General features: G+C 43.8%; 1 protein-coding gene across 3 annotated transcripts; it reads left to right on the plus strand.

Moving 5' to 3' along the window:
• LOC121070444 (tryptophan 5-hydroxylase 1) lies at nt 1-27,932 on the plus strand. 3 transcript variants are annotated; one of them, XM_040557607.1, is made up of 17 exons: nt 1-882; nt 4,235-4,372; nt 5,341-5,524; nt 6,443-6,478; nt 6,944-7,044; nt 7,738-7,805; nt 9,306-9,502; nt 9,997-10,132; nt 10,662-10,788; nt 11,885-11,980; nt 12,579-12,712; nt 13,022-15,589; nt 16,841-16,979; nt 17,656-17,811; nt 18,152-18,246; nt 23,696-25,950; nt 27,477-27,932. In XM_040557607.1, exons 1-12 carry the CDS (start codon nt 814-816, stop codon nt 13,194-13,196), a joined length of 1,461 nt encoding a protein of 486 aa, XP_040413541.1. In that variant the 5' UTR covers nt 1-813; the 3' UTR covers nt 13,197-15,589; nt 16,841-16,979; nt 17,656-17,811; nt 18,152-18,246; nt 23,696-25,950; nt 27,477-27,932. The 3 variants fall into 3 exon arrangements, with proteins under 3 accessions (XP_040413541.1, XP_040413542.1, XP_040413543.1); XM_040557608.1 differs by lacking the exons at nt 16,841-16,979; nt 23,696-25,950; nt 27,477-27,932 and having other exon boundaries at nt 13,022-15,593; nt 18,152-18,971; XM_040557609.1 differs by lacking the exons at nt 6,443-6,478; nt 16,841-16,979; nt 23,696-25,950; nt 27,477-27,932 and having other exon boundaries at nt 4-882; nt 18,152-18,971.
• The last annotated feature ends 46 nt before the right edge of the window (nt 27,933-27,978 follow it).

Consider the following 27,978-nt stretch of genomic DNA (forward strand, 5'->3'; position numbering starts at 1 on the left):
GTCCCACGCATGTGTGGAGGGCAGAGCTGTTCACCCTCGGCTCTGCTGGGGTTGCTCGAGGGTCGGTGTGTGCTGCGCCGGGGGGAGCTGAAGTCCCTCTGTGTTTCCCGATAGCCATGTGAGCCCCTGATAGCCATGTGGGCTCCCAGTAGGGGTTTCTCCAGCTCAGATACAGGCGCTGAAGGTGTCTGTGCAAGAACCACGATGTCTGATATGGTTTGGTGTCAGCCTCATCAGTGTAATTTGTTGAGTGCTTTACACCGGTGTCAGAGAGCTCTAGCTGGAGCCAGGCTTTCGGGGGTTTTAGGCACTGAAGAGAAAAATACTGAAGATGGTTCAGTCACTTGAGTAAACTAGGGGGAAAATGGTTGTTGCTGACTTTGAACCTTTCTTTGAAAGCCCGGTTTTTAAGTAGTGTAACAAGCCCGGGATCTGCTGGCACAGCCCCGTTCCCCACACAAACGACTCTCTGCCGCCGTACCCCTCGAACCTCCACAGACTGTTTCGGCCTCTGCTGCCCGGCACAACCCCCCCTTCCCTTAGCGCTGCTTTTTGGGGACCTCCCCGGCAGCTGAGCCCGCACCTTCGCCGTCCTCAGGCGGGCCGAGGAGGGCGGAGGGAGGAGAACCCGCACCGCGGGCAGCTTCCAGCGCCCAGCCTCTCCTCAGCCGCTGCCCGCCGCCTTCCTCCCGCCGCCTCCTCCTCCTCCTCCTCCTCTCCTCCCCCGCCCGGGGGGGTTAGGGCCGGCTCTCGCCCCCTCCATAAAGCAGGGCCGGTCCCGTCCCGTCCTGTCCTGTCCCGTCCCGCTGGGTCATGCAGGCCTTGCCCCGCCGCGGGGGCTCGCTGGAGGCGGCGCCGTGCTCGCGGGAGGCCGGCGGCCAGGTGAGGGGCTCGGGGGGCCGAGGGGCTGTGGAAGCCCAAATTTCTAGCGGGAGTTGAGGTAGAGCAGAGGAACTTGTGGGCTGAGGAGAGGAGTAAGGTGCGGGTCGGGAGCAGCTGCCTGGGGCACTGCAGGTTGCGCTCTGAGCGGGCTCTGGGAGCCGGAGAACATGGGATAAAATCAATAGGTAAGTACCAATTCGCTGGCTGTAGTTAGTGACACCGGGCGGTTTAACGAGCCGGTAGCCTTTCTTGCAAAAAGCAGAAGGCTTTAAGGGAGCGAGCTTACGCGTGAACTTGCCCCGCCGTTCCCCTCAGAAAGCGGCACGGGCTTGGGTCTCTTCGGGAACGGCGGGGCCAGGAGCACCCCTGGCGTGTGGAAACCTTCCCGGTGAGGTGACATCGAGTTGCGGTCACTTACAAGATCGTGTCTTCGTCCTTCCCTGTTTGCAAGTGTGGGAAAAGGACGGCGAGAAAGTAACCAACTGCTCAGGAAGGGAGGCAGGAGGCTGGAAAATGCCTCTTGACACTTTTTCTCAAGTACAAATAACAACAATCTGTGTCAAATATGTACTTAGGAGTTTTTGGACTTTAGTTTACAGCTCTAAAATATAATTTCCTTTAAACAAATATGTTTGGATGATTTTAAATATTGACTATCTGCTAATACAGAGAACTGAACTGCAACATATAAATGCTAAATATCTATCCCACAGAGAGTATTTCGAGGTGGAGAGGTGGAGAGAAAGGGAAGGTGATTGCTGTGGAGTCCAGCAGCAGTCATTTTTAACTAGAAGGCACCCAGATAGCTATCTGAGTAAAAGCTTTAGAGCGCTTCTCCTGTTGGTGTATTTTCATTGACTTAAGTCACGTACATGACAAGTTAGTTTTAGCAATAATTCCTACCCACCATATCTAAAAAGCTTAAATGTGATGCCGTAAAGGAAAAGTGTCAGGTACAATTAGAGCTGAGTTACTGGTACAGAATAAAATGAAACAGGAGGTGCAGCTGTTGGAGGAGAGGAATTATTTTTGCATTATCATTTTCCCTTGTCCTGTACCAATAAGGTGGCGGTGTTAACATAGACCTGTTTCCAGTCTATTTTTGTATTGAAAGATGAAAATTAAAATTAGTTTAGGACTACAGATGCAAATGGTGTGCATTTGGCATTGTAGGCATCTGGATTTCTCTTCTGCAACTTTTTCAGATTCATCTTAGTGGTCATTTTCAGAATTTAATGTAAGAATACACTGAATTTTTTATGCTTTCTTTGTTGGTTCTTAAAAATATTACTTTATCAATGATGTTGCCCAGTCCTAAATACAAGGTTAGTTGAACAAGCAAAATACAAGATCAGAACTACAAGGTTAGTCTTCAATACGTGTAGTTTTTCCAAACTGTGCACCTTATAATATTACCTGCAACTGTACTAAATCTCATAAGCTGATCTTAAGTCAGTGATCCCGAATGTGGAATCAAGCCAACGTGCTGTGTATAAACCTTATATAAAAAAACCAGCCTGATGGTTTATACCTTCAAAGACCACCATGTGTTCGTAATAGAGACTTTTTTGCTTCTACAGCAGTATCATCTGAGTGGGATTTGGCTTACTCAAATAGCAATCTCTGCACTTGAGAAGACAACCAATAACTTATACGTGCTTGGGGGGCTATTAGTTTTTTCTGCTCGGAGTAGCCCTGCTCAGTGCCTGTTCCTGGCTCTTGTGATGCTGAACAGATGCTTGCTAAAGCAAGCTGTGAAACCTGCAGGCTGCTGGGTCTCAGCACCGCATTCAGCAGATAATTTGGTACCTTGCCTCAAGTTGTGGGAGATCAGTGGCTTTGCTGGACCAGAAGCAGTGCGCTGGACGGACACTGTTGTCCGAGCTCATTGTATAGTGACAGCTTGTTAGGGGTAAGGACCTCATCAGAAACCCAGTGAGGGTAGCGATAATACATTAGCATCACGAGACCTCTTCCAAGGGTCTCCACTTCTGCACCCCAAAGAACTTGCAGCCAGTAACTTCCTTAAAACCTTCCTTAGAGCAGACTCAAATGTTTACCTTGTTGTAGATCCCTCAATTTAAAATGAAACTAATTTAGTTGTTTTGTTAGGCAGATTACCTTCTTAATCTGAAAGATAAATGGGAATGTTTTTGATAAAAGATATGTAAAATCTGTGCTTTTGTTTAAACAAATCTATAGTAGGTAGATACCATTTTAAAGAAGTAAAAGTTGGAGATAACATAGAAGGGTATCAACAGAACTGCGTCATTTTGACTGTGTTTTTATTGTTGGTTTTTCTGTTCCCAGGTGAGTCGGCACCAGATAATCAGATCTTAAACACTGTGTCAAATCAAGAAATAATTCCAAGTAGCAATAATATGCCTTTGTTTTTCCTCTCTGCTCCTTCAGAAACCTTTTTTTGTTTATTTTTGCGAGGTTTGAACACACATGAGACAGCCTATGCTTCTAACCCTTGTTTGTTTGTTTGTTTTTATTTTGCATTTTCCACATTCTTAATTGTTCCCATATTATTTCTGTTTATGGCCTGGCTACATATAACTAAGAATATGCTCTGCGATACCTACTGATTTCATGACAGTCAAGCGTGTGATCACTAGTAGTCTACAAAACTACATGGTCCTACAGTGTAGCATGTCTGAGAATTTTCAGTGTGAGTTGGGTGTTCATTGTAAGGATTTGGCATGTGAATTAGGGGAACTGACTAACAGAATAGCTCTGTTACATGTGGCTGGAGTGGGACTGTGTTTATAGTCAACAGATTCTGTTCAGCACAACATTTCAACTCTTTAGGTTTTGTCTCCTTTCTCTATAAAAGTAATGCTTTATGGTTGTGTAGTGAGAGAAAGGCAATGATTTTTCAGCTCTGATTTATAAAAGCATGATCCGTCTTTTCCTACCTATATCCAGTGGATTTTGAATTACTCCCTTTACCAATATTCATCAAATATGCTAACAAGTATTTTTTTCAACTTACTATTTCTGCTGACACGTTATAGCCTGCCTTTTTTTCCCTAAAAATACCAACACCTGTTATAAACAATACTTTGAAAACAATTTTTGCATGCTAGAGAACTACTAAAATTTTTTATAAAATCTTTCAACTGAAAAAAAAAAAAAACAACACACCAAAACCCCTTCTGAATTTCATCTTCAGCCCACAGATTCTGTGTGAACCTGACTTTATGCCTGTCATTATATAGTGACTTATTTGGCACCTTTCTTTTTGTGGTTGATCAATCAAAGTTCAATATTACTCCAAGACAAACTGAAATGTAGAACTTCATACTTTTTGCACTACTAACCATTCAAAAAATTTCTTTGCATTTAGTTAACTAAGTCAAATTACACTATGATTGAAGATAATAAAGAGAACAAAGACCATGCATCTGAAAGAGGAAGAACGGCCATCATTTTTTCCCTGAAGAATGAAGTCGGAGGACTTGTAAAAGCCCTAAAACTTTTCCAGGTGTGTAATAATTTCATTTCTATAGCAGCTCTATATTTTTGAATTTTAAATGTAGTTTTGGAACACACTAGAATTAATTACATCAATTTATTAAGGATGTGATTCCTAACATGGCTCCCACTTTGCACCCAAAATTATCCATGAAGGTAAATTTATGCCTCAGAAATTAGATGTTGGCTTAAAGTCTTCACAGACTTTTCTGCACCTACTAAAGATTAGGAGAGATTCTTCTTTTTACTCCACGAAAGGGGATTGGCACTCATTGTTTCTAAAGCATTTAAGAATCAGACCTGAAACACCTGCTGACTGTGGGTACACACTTGGGTGCTGACCTGCTGCCTTCAGTGCCATTGTTACCCTGCTGGGCTGGACTGAGGGTGACGGCGGTACTCCTTTGATTGCTGGGCAGGTATCTTGCAGGGAATATGGCAGTGTTGCTCTGCTCTGTCGTCTGGCAAAGCACATCTAGGCTAGGGGTTCCTGTATGCTCCTTATATAAGATGTATGATTAATAATTAAAAATAAAAAGAAAAAAGAAAAGTGAGGTTTATGCCTGGAAAACTACTGTTTTTAAATCCCTTGCTTGTGAGATAATTATATGGAGACTTGACAGGCATCGTTATGAACTTCCCCAGACCAAGTTGCTGATCAGCTTCTTATGGGAGGGATGAAAGAAAAAGGTCAAGGAATTTAAACCTCCCTACTGTGTCTTTTTCTGCTTCCTCAATGTAAAAGAAACCAAAAGAACACAGATTCCTTCATTTTCTTCTCAATGGGAAGCTTTTCAAAATCAAACTATTTCCTTACCACCAATAAGCAAACTGTCATTAGGAGATCCAAATAACTAAAATAAATTCACATAGCTGGTAAATATTCTGTGGCAACAGAATATTTTTTTTTGGAATACTGACTTTTTAGTCAATCAGTTTTAGTCAATCTGTTTGAAAACATTGCTTCTTACAAAACAGGAGAAGCATGTAAATCTGGTGCACATCGAGTCACGGAAATCCAAGAGACGAAATTCTGAGTTTGAGATCTTTGTTGACTGTGACAGTAACAGGGAACAACTGAATGAGATCTTCCAGCTCCTCAAATCCCATGTCAGCGTTGTCTCTATGAACCCAACAGAACATTTCAACGTGCAGGAACATGGTAAGCATGAAGGGCAGTGCTGGCAAAAATGCACAAAGAAAGACATTATTGCATTTCTCAGCATGTTTGAAGTTTGGTTAAGGTGTCCACGTCTGCATTCATATAGTGTTTTCCATGGCTAGCTATCGGGTTTGTGCTTCTGTGCTGTCAGTGAATGTAGAGTGGTTGGTGCGAGTGGGGGCTGCATTGGCTGTTGTCCTCTAGAAATACTGGCTGCTTGTTTTTCTGTTTTCCCATCCCTCCTCAGCACAGCACAACCACTGTAAGTGGGAGTCCCTGCACCAGCAGAGACCGATGCAAAGGCAAAGCCTGAATGCAGGGCTGGGCTATGGCCTGTGCACCACGGTGACAGAGCTGTCATACTGACAGGCACCAGTTCAGTTCAGGTTCTGGGGAGAGTGGGAGAAGTTCTTTGCAATTTCCTCGTGTAGCTCCTGACTTAAAAACTTTTTTTTAACCACTTTTCATCATAAATGATTACTTATGTCAGTGTGAAAGAAAAGGTGCCTTTCACTTTTGGGATGCTTCACATCCTGTTTACCTTTGCTCCTAGTTCAAGAGATGCTCAAAATTCAGGGAAGCACAAAGTCAGTCCAATGTGTTTCTCAGTCACTGCACTTGGCACAGGCTGGTAGGCAGGGAGGGGTGAGATATAGTGTCTTCTGGATAAAAATTGCTCATTCTAGCCCTAATTAGGGGAAATCTCAATCTAAATACTTCCTCTGTCCTTTTTAAGAAAATTAAAGAGCATAGGGAAAGAAAGAAGTGCTTTGGTTGTTGTAGTATGTTAACAGCTCCGGCAAGAGCTGCGTAAAACTCTTTAGCTTAAAAAAAAAAAAAAAAAAGCTGGGGTAAAACTAATTATGCATCTCTAAGGCTGCAGGACTAAAATTGCCTCCTTCTCTTCCTCTTCCCCAGCAAACCCCTCAGCAAAGCCTGATGTTTCTGGGACATGTAAGCACAGAGCACTGTTTCTTGCCCAGGGTCAGTAAAGCAGGATGGGAGAACTCCAACTTACTCCTGCTCTGCCCAAGGACCACAAGCAAATGGATTCTTGGCTCATTTGCCTGCTTTGTGCCCTAAAAGACTGGCATAGCACTGCGCACAAGGAGGCCTTGCTGAGAAGGAGCCTCTAGATGCTACCCTAACATTAATAGTAGTAGCAAACCCGTGTTAACCATTTCCTCCCCTGGTAGATTTGGAGTCCGCTGTGCTCTGTAGGCAGACTGGCAGTGACAGAGGAGGAAGTGTGAGCTGTAGGCTGGTGCCAGATAGGCAGTGGACTCCCTTGTCCTATTCATGACCCTTTTAATTTATAGATTTCGCTTGTAACCGCCATAGCCATACTTGAAAGTAGCATTTCCTCCCTCAGCACGCTCGCTGTTATTAATAAGTTTGTGGATTCCATGCGTTCCCTAGACATGGAGAATGTTCCCTGGTTTCCAAAGAAGATCTCAGATTTGGATAAGTGTGCAAACCGAGTGCTGATGTATGGGTCTGATTTGGATGCTGACCATCCGGTAAGTATCTTCCACCCCCTGTGCCCAATCCTTAGTGGAAAGTACCTTGTGGAACTTGCTTCTAAAAAATGCAGCTTTTCCTCCTCCCTATCCTTCCCCTCAATGGTGTCTCTGTGGGTCTGAACATCTTCTTGTGGGGGGTTCGCTTCTTTTCCTAGTACAGGCAAGGCTGTCACTGGGTTTAGCTCCCATGCCTTTCTGCAAGGCTTACTCATGTGAGGACTTTGGGTCTGGGCCCTGAGTGGTTGCATAAAAATACTACAGAAAAAAAAAAAAGCTGTCGCTAGACAGGCTTGGTTCCTCCTCTTTCTTTCTTCCTTACTATAAGTGGAGCAAACAAATTAGTACTTGCACTGTACAAATGGCCAATTTGTTCTGTAATTTGGAATAATCAAGCAAGTAATCAATTTTGTGTAAATAGTGATAAGACTAAAAGGAATATTTGTCTATTGAATATATATTGTGCATGCATAAAACCTCTAATCTTTGCGTTGAATTGGTGTATTCACTTATTTTACAGTAAAAAAAAAAGTTTCACACGACAGTTCCTGTCCTGTCCCCTCATTCTTACACAGCATACTTTTATATTTCCCATTGAAGAAATGTCAAATGTCTTGTTTTAAATGTATTTATTTAGTACAGCTTGAAAGTTCATTTAACTTTTCTTTTTCTTCCCTCCTCACCTTCCCTCAGGGTTTCAAAGACAATGTCTATCGCAAGAGACGAAAGTATTTTGCAGACCTGGCTATGAACTACAAACAGTAAGCTCAACTTATTCCAGAATAAGCTTCCCGAATACTTTGAAATAATAGCAGAGTGGACTAGCAGGAGCTCACATCCCTGGGCTCTGATCTCGCTGAGATAGACTTGGCTCAGGAATCAGGGCTGGAGGGTTGAAATGAAGGCAGATTAAAAGGTGGATCTAGGCCATTTTACAGCTTCCTGGGTCTCCGATCAGTCTGAGGATCAGCTCACAGCTGCGCAGCCATTGTGGCATCTGTGGCAGTGCTGATCCTTGGACCGGCAGCGTGGGCTTCCTGCACTGTGGTTCATTCAGGCCCTAGGTTTGCTCCCTGCTTCTCTGGAAGTGGGTGTAGCAAGAAGAGGGGGTGGGGAACACGTTGCACAGCTGCCTGTGCCAGCACATACATACTACACCAGGGCAGATGGGTCTCCTTTGTGATGAAGAGGGAGGGGAGGCAAAAGTCAGTATAGATTCCATTGACCACTAAGTGTAAACTCTCTAGGCAAATGTTAATACTTGAGTTTTATTTCCTGGTTTAAAATAGTGCATGTGATGCACAGATAAGAAGTCTTCTGCGAAATGAAATTCAGAGAGCTTCTTTCTTTAGAGATGCTGCCTGGGGGAGGGAGCTCTTAAAGCTGCAAGAGTTTCGTAGCCCAGTGCTATAATTTTTTTCTGAACATGATTTTCTTGTTGCTGTTGCACGTGTGAATTTAGATGGCAAGTTCCTCAACTGGGTATGACCTAGAAACACGGGGTGTCTAGAGCTCTGCTGCACTGTGCATTAATGCAGCTGGCCACCAGCACACAAGCAGTTACTGTTGGTGTGTTGTCAAGTTTCCCTTCGAAAGCACCTGCCATGCTGGTTACCTAGGTGGCAGCAGAAGCAATGTATTGACACTCAAGTTGCTTTCAGCAGGCTTTAGATCACAGCTTTGACATAATCTACTTTAATCAAGATCCTAAGGGCTAATTAGGAGAGATGAACTACAATTACTGTGTTCAGACAGACACTTGTCTCCTCTGCATAGAAGCGTGATTTTTACCTAACGTATATTTAGTTGCTTCCACTCATTGTGTTGCTTATTTAGGGAATTATCTTGTCCTAAAACAAATAAAGATAATGGAAAGGAATTGTATACAGGTAGGGGAAATACTACAGGGAAAAGGATGCATTCTCAGCTCCTGAAACTAAAGGTTTTACCGTTATTTTAAATGTTATCCCTGGTGTTAAAACACCTAAGAAACTGTTTACAAGACTAAAGCTTTCAGACCCCAGTGAGGTCAATGTAAAGAATCCTATCGGTTGATTTAGGTGGAAGAGAGAGCAAGCCCCTTAGCCTAAAAGCTCTTCAGGGTGTAGACCAGATATCACTGTGTATTTTGCAGCGTAGTGAAGTCTTAAACCTGACCAAGTGTCACAGCCATATGAATGTTAAATAATAATAGTAAGGAAATGAATCATCCGTATAAGCCTTTTATCAAGGCATGTCCTTTTGTCCTCTTCTCCTTTTAGTGGTGACCCAATTCCCAAGATTGAATTCACAGAGGAGGAGATCAAGACCTGGGGGACTGTATACCGAGAGCTTAACAAGCTTTACCCAACTCATGCCTGCAGAGAGTACCTTAAAAACTTGCCCTTGCTCACCAAATACTGTGGGTACAGGGAGGACAATATTCCCCAGCTGGAAGATGTGTCCTGCTTCCTGAAAGGTAATGTATTAATTTTCTTAAACAAAAAAGGAATTAAAGCCCATTGCAAATCACACTGCTATTACATGGGCACCAAAAATGATCCTTGGTGTCCTGGTGTTGGCTGGGAAACCCAAAAGTGAAACATTTGCTTGATTTAATTATGGTCTTTCTACCAACTGGATTTTAATGCATTGTGTCCTGGATATACAAAAACAGTGATGTCTGGGGGCAAATGCTAGCTATAAAGAAACTCAGGATTGGTTAAAGCAATACATAATTGTATTGTGTTGGCTGTAGACATAAAATCTTAGTAAATCCTATACAGGGATAGGGACATTTTTATTACATGTTGGCCATTCTTGAGTTTAGGTCTAATTTTCTAGTCAGGCCTAATTTTCCCACATGCTTTTGAGCCAAAGTAGCACTGTGGCATTTACCCCAGTTACAGCAGGGTTGAGAATATTATGAAGTTCTACATTAAACTAACGTACAATTTCTCCGTTCCTTTTTAGAGCGCACAGGTTTCACCATCCGTCCTGTTGCTGGGTATCTGTCACCCAGGGACTTCTTGGCAGGATTAGCATTCAGAGTTTTTCACTGCACTCAGTATGTCAGACACAGCTCGGACCCTCTCTACACACCAGAGCCGTGAGTCATTTAATCTCGGGGTACAATGAGATGTGCATTTTTGAATCTTGCTGCATGAAGCCGAGCTACTGAAAAGCTGTTCAAGAATGCCAGCAAGAAAACTTATTTTTAAAGGTGCCAAAGACTCGGTCTTCATGCTGAATGTAATGATGTTTTGGCATGCTCAAGTGCCACCTTCAGAAGTACGGGATTTTCAAAAGCACAGCACTTTATTGGAGAACTCCTAGTGGTGTCATCGTGGGCAAAGTTAGTTTAACATTCAATTGCCTTATAAATGTGCAGCTTGGATCGTAATTTTAGACATCTTCATTTGAAAATCTGAGTTTACGTACTTTTGTAGCGCTGGTATGACCTGTTTAGTTGCTTTCAGCTGAACTTGATTTGATACTTCTCTGTCTTTTGATTCAATACTTCTCTGTCTTTTGGTTATTAAAGTTTCACATGAGACGTTGTATCTGTTTAGTGGTGTTGCTTTTTCACTCTACAACAAAGAAAGATGATGAGGTTTCTTGTTTTTTCTCTCTTCCAGTGATACCTGCCATGAGCTCCTAGGCCACGTCCCTCTTTTGGCTGAACCCAGTTTTGCTCAGTTCTCCCAGGAAATTGGTCTTGCATCACTTGGGGCATCAGACGAGGCTGTCCAAAAACTGGCAACAGTGAGTGTTTCGGTGCCCAGTGATCCTCTTTAAAGCTTAGTGCTTTACTCAGCTGATTGCACTCTATCTAATTAATTTGGAGAGTCATGTCAATATTAGCCATGCCAGCTGCTAGACCTGTTTCACAGGTTCTCAGTTTTTAGAGCATATAGCAAGTTTCCATGCTAGGAAAAAAAAAATAAATTAAGGAAGATGTGAGTGGTATTTTTCTTCACTTGGCTATCAGATAAGGATGCCACTTCTGGGGGTAGCTCAATTCTTCCAGCTTGAAATTCGATAGTCTGATTCATCTGATAAATAACTTTTTTACTTCCAGGAACGTGGTTCAATGATTTTAAATGTAATCTGTTTCTTTACTGTGTCAAATGAATTGAAACAATATGATCTTTTCATTAACTGTGTTGAGCACTAGCATTAGATTTTTTTAGCCAATAAATTCAAATAATGTAAATTAATCTTACTTCCAGATAACAGTTTCTAGATGCTTTGGCCAAAATATTATGAAAAATAATTGATGCAACTTTTGAAAGCCCTCTCCTCCTCCCCTCTCCCCCTTCTCCCCCCCTCCCCCCCCAATTGTAGCTAGTGGTAAAAATTTTGCTGTCTTCAGTGGGAGCAGAATTAAACCATCTAAGAAAATACCATTCCTTGCCATATACCTGCAGGAATCATGAAATCCAGCAAACTAAATGTTATTTTTTTAGAACACTAAACAAATGAGGAACAAACTGTAATGGGCTGTTGTTCACCAAGGTCCTCTCTGTCCAGTGGTTCTTTTAAGCTGAACCTGTCATGTCATAACAATATTTCTCAAAAAAAATATTTAAATTTCCATGATCCTACTGGGATTAACAACTTCCAGCCTATCTGGGTGAACTATATTATCAGACTTTCCTATTAGAAATGTGCGGTCGTGTGGTTCTTCACCCTTCCATTCAGGTTCCTTCCCCTTTCTATATCTGAGAGTGATAACCAAATGATGACTGTATGCCATTTGAAACTGTTTGACGCCACCTGCAAATAGAAATGCCCCCATCTAGCTCACCACAGCATCTTTGAAGAAGGCTGAATTATTTTACTCCCTTCTCTGTTTCAGTGCTACTTCTTCACTGTAGAGTTTGGCTTGTGCAAGCAAGAGGGACAGCTAAGAGTTTATGGGGCTGGTTTGCTCTCTTCAATTAGTGAGCTCCAGGTAAGAATATCCACTGCTTATTTCCCTCTTTTCTTTGCTCGTACCTGATTATTATTGTCACTGTTCTGCCATTTTTTATGAGGTATAATTCTAAAAATACTTTTAAAAAACAAAACAAATCACAACCAGCTCCTCAGTACCTACTGTAGGGATGAATTTTAGGTGAATTCAGTGTGGCATTAATTACAGGGCAGTGTCCTTTTGGGTGCATGCTGAGCAGCTCACGTGTTGTTCTCAGAAAGCATCGTATGACGGGTAACCGTCATTCTTAACCTTAGGTTCCAGGTAACCTATTTTGAGAATACGACTGCTGGTTTAAGCAGATTCTGAAAATATTGCTCGTGTTTACAAAGCAGTCTTGTGTTTGAAGAACCCCATTTTTGATCCTTATTGGTGGAATATGACCCTTCAGAGTTATTCAGTTCGTTAAGCTTAAAACACTGTTCAGCTGCAGACATGTTTTAAGAAGCAACGCACTAAATATGGTCCCACATCATCTTTTTTTTTTTTTAATTCGCTTTTTGCTTCTTGTCTTTTTCTTTACGGATTCTTTTGGTGATGATGTTCCTATGACATGATAACGCATTACGTTACCCAGCACTCACTCTCTGGCAGTGCCAAAGTCAAGCCTTTTGATCCAAAGGTCACCTGCAAGCAAGAATGTCTCATTACAACTTTCCAGGAGGTTTACTTTGTTTCTGAAAGTTTTGAAGAAGCAAAAGAAAAGATGAGGTACAGTTTTTCTTCACTGTTTTGTAGAAGCAGGTTTGACTTCATGCATCTCTCAGCAGCATCATCAAATCTTTTCATTCTTAGCACAGTTTTATACTTACCTTTCCTGGGGCTGGAAAGCTGAATTTAATATTTGTTTGGTCTCTCATGTACTGGATGGAAGAGATGATGAACTATGTAGTAATTATAATTATTATAATTATATAATTATCACAAAAGTGGTTTAGAAAAGTGGTTATTGATACTGATTGCACACAGAGGATGCATTTGTCTTTTGTTTAAACTCCCTCTCTTTTTTTACTTGAATAGAGAGTTTGCAAAAACCATCAAGCGCCCATTTGGCGTGAAGTACAATCCATATACTCAAAGTGTGCAGATCCTGAAAGACACCAAGAGCATTGCCAGCGTGGTGAATGAGCTACGTCATGAGCTAGACATTGTCAGCGATGCCCTCAGCAAGATGGGCAAACAACTGGAAGTTTAACATTCCCATCATCAGTGTGGTGTGCTCAGCAACTCTTTTCTTTTCCCCACTCTTTTCTTTCTAGGCATGTAACGTGCTGTATGCAGAACTTTCCTTTACAAATGGTAGAGTGAATGGCCCATAAGGATAATCACTTTGTTTCTCTGTTTAAAGTCGCTTACAGAATGTATTTCTTCCACCTCTATCCTCCCTGGATAAAAAAGTCCTAGTGTTCCTTTTCAGAAGCTAGCAGAGGACTAGAGAAATCACCAGACTGGACCACAGCCGGTGGCTTATGAGGCAATCATAGAATAATTTGGTACAGGGAAATGTCTGTCTGACTCTAGTAGTCTATGCTGCTAATTTTACAGTAGTGTAGACTTTATAGCATAGAAGTTATAGTAATCAGTGCTTCTATGCCTGTGCTATTAAGTTTAAAACTTTACTACGATCCAGGCATCAGGACACAAATAGCTGGAAGCTCATCATGATAAAATGGAGCGGTCAAATCTCCTTTTCAAAGAGATCATTTGTTCCCCTAAAGAATTGCAACTGTACTGATTAGCATCTTTCTAGTAGAAGGCAGAGATACAGAGCTGTTGCATGAAATCCTAATTCTGCTTATTTCAAGAGATTTGCTGTCAGCTCAGACTCAGGATTTTTGTTTCTGTCCCTGGTATTGCACCTGAGGGAAGACACTAAGGAAATATCATTTGCCTTTTTCCTCACTGAATAAATATAGCCAAGATTATAGCAAGCCATCAGGTAGTGACTTATTGCAATGCCTAAAACCATTTCCAAATTGCAATTCAATATTCAAAATGGCTTCACAGGACTAAGCGAAGCCCACTTCTAAAATGGCTCTCATTTTAAACTCTGGTGTTTAAGTTCTTAGTTATGGCCAAAGTTCATGGCTTTTTTATAAGAATAAACATCCCAGTGACAGCTCAGTCATGTCATTGACCTTGCAAGCTGCACAAAGATGGATTTAGTTTCTTCTTTGCTAGGCCTGAACACCTGTATTCACCGTCAAGCAAATGATAACTGAAAGATCTAAACATTTTATAGGAATCAGTGTCCCACAGTAGTTTCAAGCATCCTGTGTAGCTGTACAGAGCTGCACTGCCTGCTGTTTCTGCCACCCTGTCTATGAAATGATATCTGTATGGGGAATGATACATTTGAATGGAAGATCTGTGATGTGGAGGGTGTATTTTATATCGTGCTAGGCACTGATTCTTCATATGTAGCTCTACAGAAAAGCCACAGTTTGCAACTGTGGATGTCACTGTGAAAATCGACTGAAATTGCAAATGCACTGGAGATGTTGATCCAAGTCCTTTGGGAATTGGAAAGGACTTTGGAGAACCTCTCTGCTTGATAATGACTTTGTTTCATATGTCTTCTGGTAGGCTGCATCTGCTTCATAAGCAATCACCGGCCCTATCTTCCCAAACACACTCACTGTTTATCTAGACTTGATTTAATTTTCCTGTGACTTTATTAATCCACTATTATTTTTTAAAGAATATTTTGGACATATAGAATTGTGGTCTACAACATTTACAGTTTATGTCACACTTTCAAATAGATTTTAGATGCTTCCTCTTCCTGAAGAAGAACCAGTCTTTGAGCAGTGAGGGAGGATGTACTGTCTGCTTCTGTGATTACAGCTAATATTCAGCTGCATTTTAAGAAATGATTGGATTATTATGTTGTTGAAATATAGATCTGTGTTACTACAAGACTTTGCCTGAATTATGTATTCATTGAGTAGGAAACCTTACATGTCCTAAATTAGCACCTAATTTCAAATACTTTGGAAAAAAACAGCAACTGTGTCTTTATTTGCACCCGTGTAACAAAAAGTGTAAGTACTGCTAAAAGTAATAGAGAGAGGATGTGTTTTCACAGTGTTAACACATATGTTTGGCTTCACACACCCAACCTTTCTGCCTATGTGTAGAGCAGTGACAATTTAAATATTTTTAACTACTGTGGAGGCTTTAACTGTCGATGAAATAAATAGCGACACCCTGTTGGTGATTAGTAGGAGCAAATAAACCTTTACTTAAGCACTGTAGCATTCCCTTCTGACTAAAGTTTTGTGTATTTACGCTCTGATTCGGCTTTTCTGCCCCCGCGCGTTCATTCCGTGGGGAATGTTATATATTTTTGTGAGAGGTGACTGTGGCGGGGGCGAGTGGGTCCCCCCCTGAGGCGGCGCGCATGAGGCGCGACCGTTACCCAACGGCCGCCCGCGGGGGGAAACGGTCCGGGGCGGCTCGGGATGAGGCGGGGCCCCGCCGGAGCCCGTCCCCGCTCCGCCTCTTTCTCCCCGGCGGCTGTGGGACGGGACGGGACGGGACGGATGTGTGGCTGCTGGCCCTACGGCCGCGGTGCTGCTCGCCTGGGTAGGTGGGTGCCGAGGGCGATGCGGCTGGGGGGAGCCGGGCTCTGGCCCACCGCGAGATGGCGGCGCGGGGCCGGGGTCGTGAGGTGGCGGTGGTGGCCCCGTCACCCGGCCCCGGGGGGGGCGGGTCCCGCCTGCTTCGTATTTTGTTCCGCCGCTGTGGGAAGGATAAAGGTGGGTAGCTTCGTCCCCACGGCCGCCGTGTGTGGCTCCGGGCTGCCCAGGCACCTGCCTCCTTGCCGCTCCTGACCGCGTGCGGGTTCCTCGCAAATTGTGAACTAAAACCAGAGCTTGCGAGCAGCCTTCTGAGAAGGACGGTGGGTCTGTCGTGTGGTAACACTCCAAAACTGACTGCCAGACAGCGACTGGATCAGCCTCTCGAGCTCAGATCCCGAAATCTCACCCACCTGTCAACTGCCCAGCCTGATGCTTTTGCCTCAAGTGCCTAACGCTTCTGTAGGTACCAGATATTTAGTGCGGAAGGTGCCCTTTTGAGGTACACCAGGTGCTGCGTGGGGGGGAGCAGCTAGCAGGGGAGCGCAGGCCAGGTGGGTTAACCCCCACTGGGCCGGTGGTTACTGACAGTCCGCCCTTGTGAACAGAGGTTGGAATTGGACTCTGGTCATCGAATAGAGCTAGAAGTGGCTAAGGCATCCCCCGACGTGTTACCACATTGTCAGCAGTGGCTTTGTGGGATTGGTTTAGCTGCTTTTGTTTTGTTTTTATAAACACGTGGTCTATTTCCATTTTGCCCACTTTAACTTAAAAGAGTTTGTTCTGCTTTCCCCGCTTAGGTTCCAGAATAGGGTAGCGTGTCTTTCTCGTCTTATTTTGGGGGTATACTGCTGGAAAGCATTGGCACGAATAACATCTTGGTGATGAGTGGGAACCATTTGAATTAAAATTAAACAGGTGGGGATCATTTTTGATAATGAGGCTTTCTGCCTTAGTAGCTATTAGCCTACAGTTAGTCTTATTGTGATATATTCCAGCATGTTTCTTACAACAGTGGGGTTATAGTGGCAACCTGAGTGGCAGCAGATCTAGGACAGTCATTGTCGGTAATTCTGGGGGTCTTATGAGACAGCTGCAGGATTGAAGATCCCCTTTTGGGGGATTTTCAGGAGCAAATACTGGCAGGTTAACCTGTGACATGTTCCTGATGAGCAGGGCTGAGTGTATCTCTTTTTGTTAACTTTTTTTTTTTAACTTGTCTTTTTATTTATTTATTTGTGTGTGTGTGTATTTGAAGGGTGCAAACAGCTATGGACAACTTGGTCTTGGTCATAAAGAGGATGTGCTGGTACCTCAGTCAACGAAAGATGTTTCCTGCAAATGTTGAGACATTAAGAGCATTACTGGAGGAGGGGGACATTCTGCAGTTATCACTGGTAAAAACATTGCACTTGCAAGGAATGTATGACAGAGCCTGAAAAAAAAAAAAAAGTGTTTCCCTGTTGATTTGGTGCTGCCACCTATCTTTTGCTTTTGTTTCTGAGCTTAGTTGCAAATTCTTAGTTGCAAAGCAGTTTCCTCCAGTGCTTGTTAATATTTTGGGGAATTTCCTCTGTTTTGTTTATCTGTGGTTATTTAATGGATTTGTGAGGACAATTTTTTTTTTACCTGTTTCATATAACAGCTTTTCATATAAAACTGTCAATTTTCCTGTATTGAGGATGAGGGGGGAAGGAGTTAAGTAGGAAGTTATTCAGTCTTGAGAAGTTGTAGTGTAAGGAGCGGAAAATAGTGTCTGGTTTTTGAAGGGTTCTGCTGTGGGCTAATTATGGGAAAGAAGGGATACAGAGAGGTGTGAATGGTATGAAACAGTTCTGATAACAGGTTCCTGTTTTACTATATGGATTGTCTCCCTTGACTTTATATAACTGTGCTTATTCAAAGATGCTTCTTATGCATCAGAAATCGTTCTTTCTCTTTTTGTGTGATTGCAGTGCCTAAAATGATACAGTCAGCTGTCCTTGTCTGTCACAGGATCTCATGGCCTATAGACTTCTCTTTTTAGTCTGTCAAGTGGATGTGATTTTATTTTATTTATTTATATTATTCCAGGTGCTGGAGAGCTCTTTGTGTGTGGCCATAACAAAGAAGGGCAGCTGGGACTGAATCACACAGAGGATGTACTGCGTTTCACTTTGTGCACTGCCCTGTCTGGCTTTCATGTAAAAGAAGTTGCCTGTGGTTGGGATTTTGCAATCATATTAGTAGGTAAGTCTGCCTCTGTAGGAGCTGGGGAAAAATGGTGATGTAGAGAACACACTGAAAGTTCCATATTGCTATTGCGTGTGCAGTGCACAGCACTCACAAGTTTTAAGCTACTTGCATTGCAAACTAAGTTAGTCCATGTTTCTTGTATCACCTTGAACTTCAGACCTTTACTGAACATGATATGTAAAACCAGAAGCCTGTGTCCTCAGGGGCTTTGGAAGAGGAGATGCTAGGTCTTTTTTGAGTTGTTTCACTGTGATACTTTTGCCTGTTGGAATGTTACGGTGCTTTGCTTTTGCTCACTTATACACTGATCAGACTCTAACACTTTATTTTGCAGGAATTGGCCTAGTTCTGTCCTGTGGGTCTAATGCTTTTGGACAATTAGGAGTTCCTCAAATTTCAGGTCCATGCTTGACTCCACAAAAGATTGAGGTAAAGATCTAAAAGGAATTGTGCTTTATTGCTCTGAATGTTATGCTTCTTACAGCAACTAAAGGCCTGGTGACCTCGGTGGGCTTTAAGCCAGGCCCTTCAACTGCTTTTGAAGGAGTCTATCTGATGAAATAAATTTACAAAGTAAAGGACCAAAGATGGTAATTGACTCAGAAATGAGAAGCTAAGGTTGCTTTCCTTGTTGTATGAAGAAGTTGCCCACTTGTTATGGAAAGCTGTCTGTTTCACTTGCGATTAGAACAATTCATTAATGCATTTGGATGACATCTGCAGAATGAGTCTGATGCTCAGGTGATGTGAAGTGATATTAAAGCTAATGAAACCATCCAACTTTACTTCAGCTGAAGTTTTCCTCAAGTTTGTAAGAGACTAGATATGTTTTGCTACCTGGAGTTTACTCATACCTTTGCATACCTTGTTCAAGGCTTGTGCTTAACTGTTTGAATGATGCCTTGTAAAACAAAATAGACTAGCAGTAATCCACCCCAGAAAAAATAAACTGTGTGATAGAGTTCAACAAAATTAGTGATGTCAATTCTTCTGATACATTGCTCTTTTGCTTCTTGTGCACTTCTGTTTTTTAAGTATGCGCTATTTTTCAGGTGCATTTATGACTACAAATTTCTTTCCCACAGTGAGGACCGTAGTATTATTTCCTGGTCTTAAAAACCTTTAGATAAAAGCAAGCTTGGTCATTCCCAAAATAATATCAGTATGGGAAAGTGTGTAGCTGCAGGAAAATCAAACTGAGAGTATATACTTTAGTTATGTACTTTGAGACTAAGATTAGTTTTACTTCTGCATGTAAAGGAACTAAAAAGTACATTGACTCACTTCTTGTTTAACCTCCAGTATTTATCAAACAATATCAGCTTCAAAGGAAATAGAGGAGGAATGGAAACAGCTACCTGCTTGACATCGCAGGCAACCCGCCTCCCTACCGGCCCTGCCTCCCCAGGTGCCCATACACAACAGGTTTTAGGCCCTGGAGCTTGAGAGACTGGTGGGTGAGGATGAGGTTAACAGTCTACCCAGGAGGATGCCTAGGGCAAGGAAGTCGACTCCACGCCTCAGGACTGCCTCCACTAAGAAAGAAAGAAGGGTGATCGTTGTAGGCAACTCCCTTCTCAGGGGAACAGAGGGCCCTATTTGTCAACCTGACCCTATCCGTAGGGAAGTCTGCTGCCTCCCTGGGGTCAGGGTCAGGGACATTGCCAGAAAGCTTCCTAACCTGGTTTGCCCCTCTGACTACTATCCTCTTTTGATAGTCCAGGCTGGCAGAGATGATATTGAAGAGAGAAGCCTGAAGGCTATCAAACGGAACTTTAGGGGACTGGGACGATTAGTAGATGGAGTGGGAGTACAGGTTGTGCTTTCCTCCATCCCTACAGTGGCAGGGAGGGGTACAGGGAGGACTCAGAAAGCCCACCTGATAAACAGGTGGCTCAGAGGCTGGTGCCAACACAGAAATTTTGTTTTTTTTGACCACAGGGTGCTTTACTCGGCACCCGGCCCGCTAACTGCAGATGGGTCCCACCTGTCTCAAAGGGGAAAACAGACGCTAGCGCAGGAGCTGGCAGGGCTCATTGAGAGGGCTTTAAACTAGGTAGGAAGGGACGGGGAGGGAACAAGGCTCGTTAGAGGTGTGCCAGGGGGAACAATGTCAGGGCTGGGGGAGCAGGCAATGGCCCAGCTGAAGTGCACCTACACTAATGCACGCAGCATGGGCAACAAATGGGAGAAGCTGGAAGCCATTGTGCAGCAGGCTAGCTATGACTTGGTTGCCATCACTGAAACGTGGTGGGACCACTCCCATGACTGGAGTGCTGCAATGACTGGCTATAGGCTCAGAAGGGACAGGTGGCACAGAAGGGGTGGTGGTGTGACTCTCTATATTAGAGAGTGTTTTGATGTTGTGGAACTCTGTGGAGACTGAGTCTGGGAATGATAAGGATGAGTCCCTCTGGGTTAGAATCAGCAGGAAGGCCAATAAGTCAAGCATCCTGGTGGGGGTCTGTTACAGACTGCCAAACCAGGATGAGGAGACGGATGAGGAATTCTACAGGCAGCTGGCAAAAGTTGCGAAATCATCAGCTCTTGTCCTCGTGGGGGACTTCAACTTCCCAGACATATCCTGGAAATGCAATACAGCTCAAAGGAAGCAGTCTAGGAGGTTTCTGGAGAGCATGGAAGATAGTTTCCTGACGCAACTGGTTATTGAGCCTACCAAGGGAGGTGCCCCGCTGGACCTTCTGTTCACAAACAGAGAAGGACTGGTGGGAGATGTGGTGGTCGGGAGCTGTTTTGGGCAGTGTGATCACGAAATGATAGTGTTCTCTATTTTTGGCGAAGTCAGGAGGGGGACCAATAAAACTGCTGTCTTAGACTTCCAGAGGGCAGACTTTGAGCTGTTCAGGACACTGGTTGGCAGAGTCCCTTGGGAGGCAGTTCTGAAGGGCAGAGGAGTTCAGGAAGGCTGGGCACTCCTCAAGAAGGAAATCTTAATGGCTCAGGAGCGGTCTGTCCCCACGTGCCCAAAGACGAGCTGGCGTGGAAGACGACTGGCCTGGCTGAACAGAGAGTTGTGGCTAGAGCTTAGGAAAAAAAAGAGGGTTTATGATCTTTGGAAAAGAGGGCAGGCCTCTCAGATGGATTATTAGGATGTTGTAAGGATCTATAGGGACAAAATTAGAAAGGCCAAAGCTCATCTGGAGCTCAATCTGGCTACTACTCTTAAAGACAACAGAAAATATTTTTATAAATACATTAACACGAAAAGGACTAAGGAGAATCTCCATCCTTTACTGGATGCGGGGGGAAACTTAGTGACGAGAGATGAGGAAAAGGCTGAGGTGCTTAATGCCTTCTTTGTCTGTCTTTAGCGGCAAGACCAGTTGTTCTCTAGATAACCAGTACCCTGAGCTGGTGGAAGGGGATGGGGAGCAGGATGTGGCCCTCACAACCCACGAGGAAATGGTTGGCGACCTGCTACAGCACTTAGATGTACGCAAGTGGATGGGGCCAGATGGGATCCACCCGAGGGTACTGAGAACTGGCAGAAGAACTGGCCAAGCTGCTTTCCATCATTTATCAGCAGTCCTGGCTGTCAGGGGAGGTCCCAGTCGACTGGCAGCTAGCAAATGTGATGCCCATCTACAAGAAGGGCCAGAAGGTAGACCCGGGAAACTATAGGCCTGTTAGTTTGACCTCAGTGCCAGGGAAGCTCATGGAGCAGATTATCTTGAGTGTCATCACGTGGCACTTGCAAGACAAGCAGACGATCAGGCCCAGTCAGCATGGGTTTATGAAAGGCAGGTCCTGCTTGACAAACCTGATCTCCTTCCATGACAAAGTGACGCGCTTGGTGGATGAGGGAAAGGCTGTGGATGTGGTTTACCTTGACTTCAGTAAGGCTTTTGACACTGTTTCCCACAGCATTCTCGAGAAGCTGGCTGCTCTTGGCTTGGACTGGCTTACGCTTCGTTGGGTTAGAAACTGGCTGGGTAGCAGGGCCCAAAGAGTCGTGGTGAATGGAGTTAAATCCTGTTGGAGGCCGGTCACTAGTGGAGTCCTCCAGGGCTCAGTACTAGGGCCAGTTCTCTTTAATGTCTTTATTGATGATCTGGATGAGGGGATCGAGTGCACCCTCAGTAAGTTTGCAGACGACACCAAGTTAGGTGCGTGTGTCGATCTGCTCAGGAAGGCTCTGCAGGAGGATCTGGATAGGCTGGAGCGGTGGGCTGAGGCCAACTGTACGAAGTTCAACAAGGCCGAGTGCCGGGTCCTGCACCTGGGGCACAACAACCCCAAGCAGCGTTACGGGCTGGGAGATGAGTGGTTAGAAAGCTGCCTGGCAGAGAAGGACCTGGGAGTATTGGTTGATAGTGGGCTGAACATGAGCCAGCAGTGTGCTCAGGTGGCCAAGAAGACCAACAGCATCCTGGCTTGCATAAGGAACAGTGTGGCCAGCAGGGCTAGGGAAGTGATTGTCCTCCTGTACTCGGCTCAGGTGAGGCTGCACCTCAAGCAGTGTGTTCAGTTTTGGGCCCCTCGCTACAAGAAGGACATGGAGGTGCTCGAGCGAGTCCAGAGAGCAACGAAGCTGGTGAGGGGTCTGGAGAACAAGTCTTACGAGGAGCGGCTGAGGGGGCTGGGCTTGTTCAGCCTGGAGAAGAGGAGGCTCAGGGGCGACCTTATCGCACTTTATAGGTACCATAAAGGAGGCTGTAGCGAGGTGGGGTTTGGTCTGTTCTCCCACGTGCCTGGTGACAGGACGAGGGGGAATGGGCTAAAGTTGCGCCAGGGGAGGTTTAGGTTGGATATTAGGAAGAACTTTACTTAAAGGGTAGTTAGGCATTGGAAGGGGCTGCCCAGGGAAGTGGTTGAGTCGCCATCCCTGGAGGTCTTTAAAAGACGTTTAGATGTAGAGCTTAGTGATATGGTTTAGTGGAGGACTTGTTAGTGTTAGGTCCGAGGTTGGACTAGGTGATCTTGGAGGTCTCTTCCAACCTAGATGATTCTGTGATTCTGTGATTTTTATTTTATTACCTGTGAGGGGAAAAAAAAATCCTTAGCTATAATGTTCTGAAAATGCTGTCTCCTATGATTTGCCACTTCAGCTCCAATTTTTCCCATCTGCCCTCCTCTTCCCAGGTGTATAGCTAATATAAACAATCCCCTTCTTGGTAACAAGTGTTTAGGGAGCCAGTAAGGAGTTCTTACAATGTGTTTGTTTTTCCAGAATATTGTTGCATTAACTAGCTAGTTTTTCTGCTCCTAATTGCCACAGTGGAAATGCCTTCCCTCCTTTTTTTTTTTTTTTTTTTTTTTCTTCTAAGTTGCGAAGGTTTACCTGCAGCTTCCACTGTCAGCTCATTTCACACTTTGAAAGTGTGAATCCACGCAAAGCGGAGACCTGGGTTTATTTCTGCTGGGGCAGGGGGAGCCAGGCTCTGCTGGATCTTCCAAGGGAAGGAAGGAAGGAAAGCCATCTAACAATCTTCATCTGACAGATTTCAGTCATGTTAAGCCAGAGATATTTAATGGAATGCTATGGCAGACACATTGCAAGTGTACGTAACTATGCAATTCCCTTATTGCATTTGTGTACGCCAAGATGTAGTATTTTGTATTTATAAATTCTTTGTCCTCTGTACAGATAAAAATAGAGGATATAGTTTTAATTCTCAAATCTTATCCCCTTCATATCTTCTCTGTTCACTCACTACCCTATTTTGATTTCTTGTGGTGTTTTTTTTTTAGTTCCCTCTAGGTCAAGGAAAACCCTTTTGCTTTGGTAGTTTCAGGAAAAGGCTTTATGACTTAAACACACAAAAGCAAATTCCAGAAATAGCAAACAGTGAATTGATCTTTATTTTCTTTATTTTTATTTTTTTACCTTTTTGATCTGCTACTGTCCACTTTTTAGGATTTAACCACTACAAAGAAAAGGTGAAGACACCTTGATTTTCCTAAGGATGCATTGATCACTGTGGTAATGGAGTTGAAATGGAAAAATGGAGCACCCACTCTTAGAGTAAATATCTGTGTATTTATGGAAGTTTAGACAGTAATTGGCTTACTATTATAAAAAAAAAAAAGAAACAAACACACACAAAAAAACCCATTCACAAATTAAATCCTAACCCTCCATGACTTCTGGGAACAGTTACAATAACTTTTCAGCATTTTCAGAGCAAATAAGGACAGGAAGTGAAATAGAACGCATTAAAAGGGTTTTAATTATTATGGATGTTTCAGTTCTTGCTTCAGATACGTTTCTTGCCATGAAAACCATGTAGGTAGGTGACTCTTCATCCGGTACATGTCACTGCAGTGTCTTTCCATTTGGCTCAGTGGATTGGGTCATTGAGGCTGATGGATGCCATGGGAGCAGAAGTTCCTCACGTGGCTGCAATGCAAGCGTGCTGAGCTCAGATAATGTTTGTGGCACTACGTGCGGATATCACCAGAGGAGGAGGTGGCCCGTGCTGAAGAAGCCCCACTGTACAACAAGCTACCAGAAAATGAGAAGAAATATGCCCTGTTCACTGATGGGTCCTGTCGTATTGTGGGAAAGCGTCGGAGATGGAAGGCTGCTGTATGGAGTCCTACACAACGAGTTGCAGAAGCTGCTGAGGGAGAAGGTGAATCGAGTCAGTTTGCGGAAGTGAAAGCCATTCAGCTGGCTTTAGATATTGCTGAACGAGAAAAGTGGCCAGTTCTCTATCTCTATACTGATTCATGGATGGTAGCAAATGCCCTGTGGGGGTGGTTACAGCAATGGAAGCAGAACTACTGGCAGCGCAGGGGCAAACCCATCTGGGCTGCTGCATTGTGGCAAGATATTGCTGCCTGGGTGGGGAACCTGGTTGTAAAGGTATGCCATGTAGATGCTTATGCACCCAAGAATTGGGCTAATGAAGAACATCAGAACAACCAGCAGGTGGATCAGATCAAACTGCTAAGATTGAAGTGGCTCAGGTGGACCTGGACTGGCAACATAAGGGTGGATTATTTATAGCTCGATGGGCCCTTGACACCTCAGGCCATCAAGGTATGGATGCAACATACAGATGGGCTTGTGATCGAGGGGTGGACCTGACCATGGACACTATAGCACAGGTTATTCATGATTGTGAAACATGTGCTGCAATCAAGCAAGCCAAATGGTCAAAGCCTCTTTGGTATGGAGGACGATGGCTGAAATATAAATATGGAGAGTCCTGGTAGATTGATTACATCACACTCCCTCAAACCCGCAACAGCAAGCGCCACATACTTACAATGGTGGAAGCAACCACCGGATGGCTGGAAACATATCCTGTGCCCCATGCCACCGCCTGGAACACTATTGTGGGACTTGAAAAGCAAGTCCTGTGGTGACATGGCACCCCAGAAAGAATTGAGTCAGACAATGGGACTCATTTCCGAAACAACCTTATAGACACTTGGGCCAAAGAACATGGTATTGAGTGGGTGTATCACATCCCCTGTCATGCACCAGCCTCCGGGAAAGTTGAGCAATACAATGGACTGTTAAAGACTACACTGAAAACAATGGGTGCTGGGACATTCAAAAATTGGGATACGCATTTGGCAAAGGCCACCTGGTTAGTCAATACTAGGGGATCTGCCAACCAAGCTGGACCTGCCCAGTCAAACCTGTTACGTACTGTAGAAGGGGATAAAGTTCCTGTAGTGCACCTAAGAAACATGCTGGGTAAGACTGTCTGGGCTACTCCTGCCTCAGGAAAAGGCAAGCCCATTAGTGGGATTGCTTTTGCTCAGGGACCTGGATGCACTTGGTGGGTAATGCAAAAGAATGGGTAGGTCTGGTGTGTACCCCAAGGGGATTTAATACTGGGTGAGAATAGCCCAGGGGTTGAATTGTATTATGTTAACTATTATATAATACTGTATGTCATCACTACCATGATTGCTATATGTCAATGTCCTATTAATGGTATCACAGTAACAGCCATGCAGATAATAATGAATGAATTTTGTTAGAGTTGGACAAGCACAGAGATGTGATGGAATGAGAACGGGCTTCAATGTGTGACGATCCAACATCACACACCATCTCTACTGCCCTGAAAGACTGCTGTGACAGATGGAGCCCGAAGTCAGTCACAGACTATGCAAACTCCGTGGATATTCTATATACCATAGATGAAAATGGTGATTAATTACAATGTATTGGAAAGGGTGTAACCTGAGCATGACATAAATGGTATGGAATAAGGGGTGGATATATGTCCTGGTTTCAGCTAAGATAGAGTTAATTTTAACTCATTATTATGAATCTTTTTCATCCAAATAGCTCAGTCATCCAAAGTCACTTGCTACAACTCACCCTGCTCATTTTGCTGTGGCCTCCACAAGAAAGTCCTAGCTGAGGATGCACACTTGAAAGTTACAGTTTTACATCATATTTTATAATGAAAGAGTCATTTTCTCAAAACAAAAAAAAATTTCATCTATTTGGAGAATACAGATGCGCACCAGTTAGCTGGATTTGAGCTATCTCAGGCTTGGCAGTTCCTGACAGTAGAAACGAGAAGTCATGACCACATCTCTGAATTCAGTGAGATAGCACAGGGGCAACTGTTTGGTTGGAGAGAGGCTTTGTTGCCCACCCTTTGTGTCATGGCAGGACCATCCCTAAGATAAGTCAAAATCAAATCATTTTGTCTAACTGTGGGATTAATAAGATTTGTCAGGTCTCCGGCTAGTAATGCTTACAGTGACCCAAGACTGATGACAGACTCAGCTACTGCCTTTAACTGTGAAGACGAAAATGGTCCTTTTTCTCTACTGGCCATTCATGTTTCTGAGAGAGGGAAAAGGTCCTTGGAGGGAATTCTCCTATCTTCACACTTGACAAGGGAATAATCCCACACTGCAATTCACATTGCAGATGTGCAATGGCACACTCTGACAATGTTGTCTCTTCTAAAATTAAATTCAGAAGTCTATTCAAGACATTGACTCATATTTGCCAGGATCTGGGAAGAAGGAGCCCCCCCCCCCGAAAAGGTCTGCAGAGCAGGAGCCCTAGGCAGCTGGAGGGGACAGTGACAGCTCTGAATTGGCCTCATCTTCCTCAAGAACCATTTCTGAGTTTAGAAAAGTTGAGAAGTATTGAAAACAGCCCAGTCCAAGCAGTTTTAAAGCCAGCCCCTAACAGGGGCATGCAGCTAGCTCTGCTTGACCTGTAATCTTTCAATTCAATGGGTTAGGCAAGAATCCCCTCCCTTTTCTTGGGATGGAACCAAAGCACTGTAGAAATCCTTCTAGTTTTCACAGGACGTTTTTCCTTTGAGACAGCCTCTCACTTTCCCCTAGATTAGAGCCATAATCAAACCTGGCTGTATGCTCAGAGAGCTGCTAATTTCCAGGAGAGAAAGCTTGAGATTCTAACGATGCACAGTGGAGCCAATTTAAACACACTTAAACTCTCTTGCCAAGTTACGTCATTGCAGTTTGTCAGGCACCAACTTTTTAAACTGCATCTACTGAGACCTTATTAGAATCATCCCAAGCCATTTCCTGCAGAGACGAACAAATTATATTAAATAGTTTGCCTTGAGTATTGAGACACGGGCTCCCAAAAACTGAATGGTGTTTGCATTTGACTTCCTTGTCAAAAAATCTGAGTGATTGTTTCAAATATGTGTAGTAATTTGTACTGTGCTTCCTCATAGAATAGCAAAGGACATAGCAGAAAAGGACATAAAGCAAGACCCAAGTATCTTTTTCTCCAGGGATTAATTCAGCCCTGCATGTGCTGGACTCTCAGAAGACTACAAAAGGTTGATGGGGCTGGAACTACTAAGCGGTTTCTGACCAGTTTAGAAAAAGAGACTTCTTCCCTCCTGAACAGAAACACACATTTCCTCATTTACAGTGGTTCCCTCCCCAGTGCAGAAAATTATTTTTTTTGGTCCATGATAACAGAGTAACGGAAGTCCAAGTAACAGAACAACAACTCAAACAAACAAACACACACATACAAAGGATCACTTGGGAAATAAAAATAAATAAAAAGTTCTTTTCAAATCTGAGAGGAATAAAGTCCATTTGTCTAAATGCAGGAGAAGAGAGGACAGGCTACGTCCGTAGGAAATGAAAGTAAATTCTAATGGCCCTTCTCTGCCTTGTCTCAGGTTCAGAGACTGTGACCGACCAGCAATCCTACCCCCAAAC

The sequence above is a fragment of the Cygnus olor genome, chromosome 5, assembly GCF_009769625.2.
Source record: "Cygnus olor isolate bCygOlo1 chromosome 5, bCygOlo1.pri.v2, whole genome shotgun sequence".
NCBI lineage: Eukaryota > Metazoa > Chordata > Aves > Anseriformes > Anatidae > Cygnus > Cygnus olor.